The 6,157-nt window shown below is 56.9% G+C and overlaps 3 protein-coding genes across 3 annotated transcripts; all 3 read left to right on the top strand.

The window, feature by feature from the left end:
* Nucleotides 1–286: 286 nt before the first annotated feature.
* Nucleotides 287–1,671, top strand: SDRG_16188 (hypothetical protein). The gene is made up of 4 exons (XM_008622387.1): nucleotides 287–1,027; nucleotides 1,083–1,120; nucleotides 1,170–1,334; nucleotides 1,385–1,671. The coding sequence occupies exons 1-4, from the start codon at nucleotides 311–313 to the stop codon at nucleotides 1,605–1,607; spliced, it is 1,143 nt and encodes a 380-aa protein (XP_008620609.1). The 5' UTR covers nucleotides 287–310; the 3' UTR covers nucleotides 1,608–1,671.
* Nucleotides 1,672–2,094: 423 nt separating this feature from the next.
* Nucleotides 2,095–3,395, top strand: SDRG_16187 (hypothetical protein; the record flags this gene model as incomplete). The annotated part of the gene is made up of 4 exons (XM_008622386.1): nucleotides 2,095–2,823; nucleotides 2,873–2,910; nucleotides 2,959–3,123; nucleotides 3,167–3,395. The coding sequence occupies 4 exons, from the start codon at nucleotides 2,095–2,097 to the stop codon at nucleotides 3,393–3,395; spliced, it is 1,161 nt and encodes a 386-aa protein (XP_008620608.1).
* A 695-nt stretch (nucleotides 3,396–4,090) lies between these two features.
* On the top strand, nucleotides 4,091–5,214 carry SDRG_16186 (hypothetical protein; the record flags this gene model as incomplete). The annotated part of the gene is made up of 4 exons (XM_008622385.1): nucleotides 4,091–4,639; nucleotides 4,688–4,725; nucleotides 4,772–4,942; nucleotides 4,992–5,214. 4 exons carry the CDS (start codon nucleotides 4,091–4,093, stop codon nucleotides 5,212–5,214), a joined length of 981 nt encoding a protein of 326 aa, XP_008620607.1.
* Nucleotides 5,215–6,157: the final 943 nt, after the last annotated feature.

The following is a 6,157-nucleotide window of genomic DNA, read 5'->3' as shown; positions in this document are numbered from 1 at the left end:
ATGGCAGACAGGTCGTCCGCGTCTCTGCTCGACCCATCGAAATCGGCGTAGAAAACGTACCTCTGAGATAGAAAGCTCGGTCGCCTCCAGACTAGACTCCTAGAAGTTGGTTCATCTAGTACCTATATACCGGTACCGGTACAGCAAATACACCTCGTAAGGGCTGGTGCTGTCACAGACCTCACGTGTCGTCGCGATAGCCTCCATTCTCGATGACGGGACGGAACCCTACCCCTCCTTTGATGACACTACGCGGCCATGCTCGTCATACCGTCTTGGGGCTTCACGGCCGGTCTGGGCACTTGGAAACATGGAAGCGATCGAGCTCGACATTCTCGACGTCGTCCTCGACAGCAGCGTCCCGCACCTCTCGGCGTTTCTCGCCGACACGACCGACTTTGGCGTCGTCGCTTCGTCTCCACTCTCGTCCGGGTCGGACGAACCGCCCGCGCCATCCCGGAAGCGTCGCCATGTCGACCGCCCCAAGGCCGAGCTACTCTACCTTCGCACCAAGCACGACGAGCTGGCTGCGCAGCTCCAAGTGCTCCAAGACGAGAGCGCGAGCTTGATCTCGAGCGACGCGAGTCCGTGGCGGTCACGGGCACAGGACCAAGCGCACTTGACGCAGCGCTGTTTGCAAGAGAATGCGCGCTTGAAAAGCCAAGTCGCCGACCAGCTCAAGGTCATCGAGGCGCTTGAGAAGGTTCTCCGCAAGCGTCCAAAAGTGTCGTCGTTCCAGACTGCCAGCAACCTCTGGCGGCAGTGCATCTTGGCGGTGACGGACCGCGAAGCCAGCTTGGAACAGCTTCTCAAGCACCAGTACGAGCGCCTCGATTCGGAGTGGATTCGCCTTGGCATGTACGACAACAAGAACGGCGGCCCGTTGCACAAGATGTTTGTTCAAACGATCGACGAACGCTACGTGACGCTCAACTACGCGGGGCGCATGACGCGGGCGCTGGACTTTAAAGGCATGTCCGACGTCTTTTGGGACTTCAAGACCGGCAAGCGCGGGGCCTCGCAGCAGGTAATACAGTGCGCATCTGGTCGCCTCGGTGCTCAAAATCGGGTGCTATAACTAGATTTTACAAGCCTTTCATCCGCGCTTGATCTACTCGAGGTATGGATCTGAAACCGTCACATGACGTGGCAGTCTCTGATGGCATTAGGGAGGACATGGCGCTCTTGGACCCGAGCATGCCGATGATGGAGTCGCGCTACGCGCTGCGGCGCTACGATGAAGCCCATCGCGTCGTGATTGTGTGGCGATCGATCTTGGAAGACCAGCTCATGCCCCACGAGCCAGGTCATCTTGTTGGCAACCAGATTGGCTGGTAGGCCATCTACTTTTCCTGTCTCTTGGTCATGTGGCGCCTCGTCATAGGGTCGTACTCGAAGACAAGGGGCCGACCGAGTGCTCGTTTCAGGTCTACGCCACCATGGCGACGCCGATGTTTCCGTCGTCGATTCCGTCCAAGCAGCCGACGACCGGAACGTGGACCGAGCTGTTGATCGCGTCATCACAAAACACCAAGGTGCAGCTCGGCAAAGATTTGGACGACGCCACCGAGGCGCGGCGCCAACAGCTCTTGGCCCAACGCACATAAACGACACTGTAAACTCCATTTGCAAAGTTATTTTTTGGATCCGTAATTCGAAAGGAATCAGTAGAGTCCCTTGCTTCTTAGTCCCGTGGTCAACGTATCCGAAAAATCGACTTTGAGACGGCGATTGATAACGCGATGCGACGGATTGGGCATCGATGATGCGAACGCTGCTGATTGCGTCATGCGTGTACCGGTAGCCGACCGATCTGGTGACGACAACCTACAGCGCAATACACCAAGCTGCTGGACGTCGCCCTACACTAATTGACGTGCCATGGACGCTATTACCTGTCTTGAACTATCTCTCGTAGTCGTGCTCTTCTCGATCCCAAATTCTTGAATTTTGCAACGGGTTGGCGCCAACACCTTCCTTGCCTCCTTGCCGCCGGTGGCGCCATACTGTATCCGGAGGAATGAAGAGTGTTGGTCAACTGCAATGTCGCACTTTATACCGCAGTCGCCGAATCGCTTCGTCGAGTCTCGAACAATGGCGACGATGACGGGCCATGACGAGATCTTTGGCCTCTACGAAGACAGCGCGAGCTGTGGCGGCGACATCTCGCTCGAGGCGGTCTCGGCCTTTCTAGCGCCCACCGTCGACTTTGGCGACCACACGTCGTCGTCCGATGCGTCGTCGTCGCCGACGCGCAAGCGCCCGTACCAGCGCCCGAAGCAAGAGCTCGAGTACCTCCGCATCAAGCACGAGACGCTCGTCCAAAAGTTACAGTCGCTCCAACCGCAGCTCGCGACTTCCGAAGACGCGCAGCCGTGGAAGATCCGGGCCATTGAGCAAGCACAGTCGGTGCAGCGCTCGCTGCAAGAGAACGCGCGGCTCAAGGAGATGGTCACGGACCAGATCCAAGTCATCCAGGCGCTCGAAAAGGTACTGACAAAGCGGCCCAAGTTTGGCACGTTTCCGCCGTCCGATGTCGCATGGAAGCAAGCGATTTTGGGCGACACGAACCGCGAGGACGATCTGGAAGCGCTCTTGCAGCACCAGTACGACAAACTCAACAGCGAGTGGATCCGGTACGGCCTCCACGATGCGCGCGACCGCCGCCTTCGCATGCGCAAGGCGTTCGTACAAAGCGGAAGCGGCGATACTGGCGACGATGCCATCATCTTTCTTGGTGCCAAGACCATGCCGCTCGACGTTGAAACACTGAGCGACGTGGTGTGGACCCACAAGTCGAATCCTGTCAGTGACACGACCACCGTACGTCCAAAAAATCGGCTTGAATGATGGATAATATGCTGTGTGTTAGGTGCTTCAAGTATTTCATCCCGATCTGGTCTACATTCGGTTAGTACATGTTTGTCCTGGGTTTTATACATATATTGCGTATTGTAGCGAAGACATTATTCTGCCCGACCCGTCCATGCCGGTGCTCGAAGCCCACATTGCGATGCGTCGCTACGTCGAGAAGGACCGTGTTGTGACCGTGTGGCGCTCGATCATTGAAGACAAGCTCCATCCCCACAAAGACGGCCATTTGATTTGCAAGCGCGAGGGCTGGTACAATTTTGTGTCGAATAGTAGAAACTAAGATCTGATCTAGGTCGGTGCTTCACGCAGACGACGACGACAGCAGCGAGTCCAGCTTGCAAATGTGCATGCGCTTGCACATGCCCATCTTCCCGCCAGCACTGCAGTCGATCCAGCCCGCAGTCGGCACACTCACCGAACTCCTCGTGCAAGCCGCCGAGGCCAACCGCGATCGGTTCGGCTGCATGCTCCATCGCGCGATCGTGAATCACCAGCAACGACGAGCAGAACACGAAGCCTAGTTTGTCATCACATACTGGAATGTAGTATTTTGCATGCACGTCGGTAGCGTCACACCTCCGAGATGCCACGCCGCGACCAGCAGGATTACACTGTATTGTAGAGCGATGCGAGCTGTACTACGCGCCAACAACAAACTTTAGCTACAGGGCACGCAAACACACAAGTCCTCGAGATCATGGACGATGTTACTGTCACGGCTTCTTGGTATGACGACGACACGAAAGACGCGGTGGCCTGCCACTCAAACTCAAAAGTCATCTCAAAAGCACTAATTTCACAATGGCGAGCTTGCTCAGGTGGCAATGGGCGTAATGCCTTCATTACTGCCAGGACCTCGGGTGAGGTGAGGCGGGTTGCTTAGTAGGAGTCGAGATCTAAAATGCTAGCTCTACGACGGTTCGCAAGATACGTCCCTTCGTGAAAAGGTCGTTTCGACTTCCTACGCGCGCAAAACACCCATTTTAGACGCAAATCAGAAAATACGACAGAATGTGGGTCAGTCCAACAGCAAAGTTGCTGCCAGGATGTCGCGCCCCGAAGCACATGCTATGGCGCTCGAGAGCAACACCGACGATGACATTTCGGTCGCGACCATCTCGGCGTTTCTCGCGACCACTACCGACTTGGCGACACGACCTCGTCGTCGCCGCCACCGTCGCCAAGCTCGCCGCCGCGCAACACCCGCGGCAAACGCATGTTCCAGCGACCCAAGCAAGAGCTCGAGTACCTCCACGCCAAGCACGCCAAGCTATCGCACACGCTTGGTGAAATCCAAAAACGGCTCGCCAGCGTACCCGCCGCTGCCCGCCCGTGGCAAGCCCGCGCCATCGAGCAAGCTACGGTAGCCCATCGATCAATGCAGGAAAATCTCCGGCTTCGTGACATGGTGACGGAGCAGCTCCAGGTCATCGAAGCTCTCGAGCGCGTTTTGGCTCAGCCAAAAAGCATGGCCTTTCTCTCTAACGACGCTGTTTGGCAGCTAGCGATTCTGTCGTCCAAGCATCGCACTGTGCACTTGGAGAAACTCTTGGACGCGCAGTGTGCCAAGCGCGAGCACGAGTGGATTCGATATGGCTTGCACGAAGTCCGGTCGAGCTGCTCTGAGATGCGCAAGGTGTTTATCGAGACGCAAGGATCGATCTCGGTCGTCTTTCTCATGTCCAAGCACGTGCAACTTCCGCTTCGCGACATGGAAGATACGCTATGGGATCACATGCGCACAGGCATCCACGACACGTCCTCGGTACGCTGCTAGTATGTTCTCGATGTACGGCAAGATGGTACCTTGTAGGTGCTCGAGACGCATCATCCCAACCTTGTCTACCTGAGGTACGACACACTCTTCCACCATGACAACCTATTATGATGTGGCTAGCGAGCTCGTGACGTTACCGGACCCATTGATGCCGAAGCTGGAGGCCCGGATGGCGCTTCGTCGGTACATCGACCCTGGAAGTAGCTCGTCGCTCTTTGTGTGGCGGTCGATTGTCGAGGACGAGTTGTACCCGTTCAATGCAGCGCACTTGATTGCAAACGTCAAAGGCTGGTACGGACGCTTGACATCGTTTGAGCTCCTTCATCATGCCCTGTACTAGGGCTCTTGTCGAAGCCACGGGCGAGAATGCAACGTTCGTGCAGAGCTGCATTCGCATGCACCTGCCCGAGCGCTCCCTGCACTGTGCGTCCATCGAGCCGGCAAATGGCACGTTGACAGAGCTGCTTTTGCAATCGATTGAAACCAACAGCGCCCGTGCGAGCAGACGCATGGAGGACGCCATCGTCGCGCTTCAGCACGACTTAACTAGTAGCTCGTCGTAACAACAATGAAGAAAGTTGCGCCTTAGAGACGCTGTGAGCCGTTGGTTTCGTACCCAACGTGGAGCGGGGGTATCCACTCGGTCTTTCAAAATTACTTTGATAGGTGGCGTCTTCCCTCTTCTTGTCAACGGATGCGCTACGTATTTCTACTAACAAACTCGGTGATCCAAACATCCAAGAACTGGAATTGCTGATTTAGTTGCGCCAGCATCACTCAAGGACACATCGCCTCGAACGGAGCTTGGTTTGCCGAAGACGGTTGGTACACGCTGTAGACAAGACCTCGCGGTCGCGCCTCGGTGTTGTTTGGTGTTGTTGCCCTCGTAGTGCAGAATTCATTATATATATGAACGTGTTCTGCGTTATCTTCATTATGACACAAAGACTTCGCATACGTAGCGCTACGCCTGAATGCGTGGAAGTTGGCTCCAGCGCTTGGTCGTTGGGAGTGAGCTGCGTACGGAGAGATCCATCCCGTGGTGGACCCCGCTCGCCGAGTTATAGCTCGCGCGAGGTCGTACGCAGGCTCCTGTACTCGGACGGATACCGACCGAGCACATAGAACCGACGCCGCACGCGGTGCGGCCAGACGACTGGTGGCGGCGGCGGAGGGCTGGGAGGCGACGGGACTTCGTGGAGGCAGGGCGACCGCGGGGCGAAAGCACGGGAGGGCCAGCGTCATCTCATCTCCTTGACGGCCGCCGGGGAGCTCGACGTGCCTTGAATCGTCGAGGCCGAGCGCGCGAAGAGCGGCGCCATCGGCGCAACCACCGACCGGCACTTACACAGCAAAGGACGTGAGACACAGGGCGCACAGCCCGCCGGAGCGCGCCATGGCCCTGCGGGCGACTCGGCAAGCCGCTCCGCTCAAGGCACCAGGTGCGCTTGGAATGGTGCAGAATTCATTACACGACCAATTCGAACCGTGCTGCACCGTTACGAG

Source organism: Saprolegnia diclina, assembly GCF_000281045.1.
Source record: "Saprolegnia diclina VS20 unplaced genomic scaffold supercont1.117, whole genome shotgun sequence".
NCBI classification, from domain to species: Eukaryota; Oomycota; class Saprolegniomycetes; order Saprolegniales; family Saprolegniaceae; genus Saprolegnia; species Saprolegnia diclina.
This window is presented reverse-complemented; position numbering and strand designations above follow the sequence as displayed.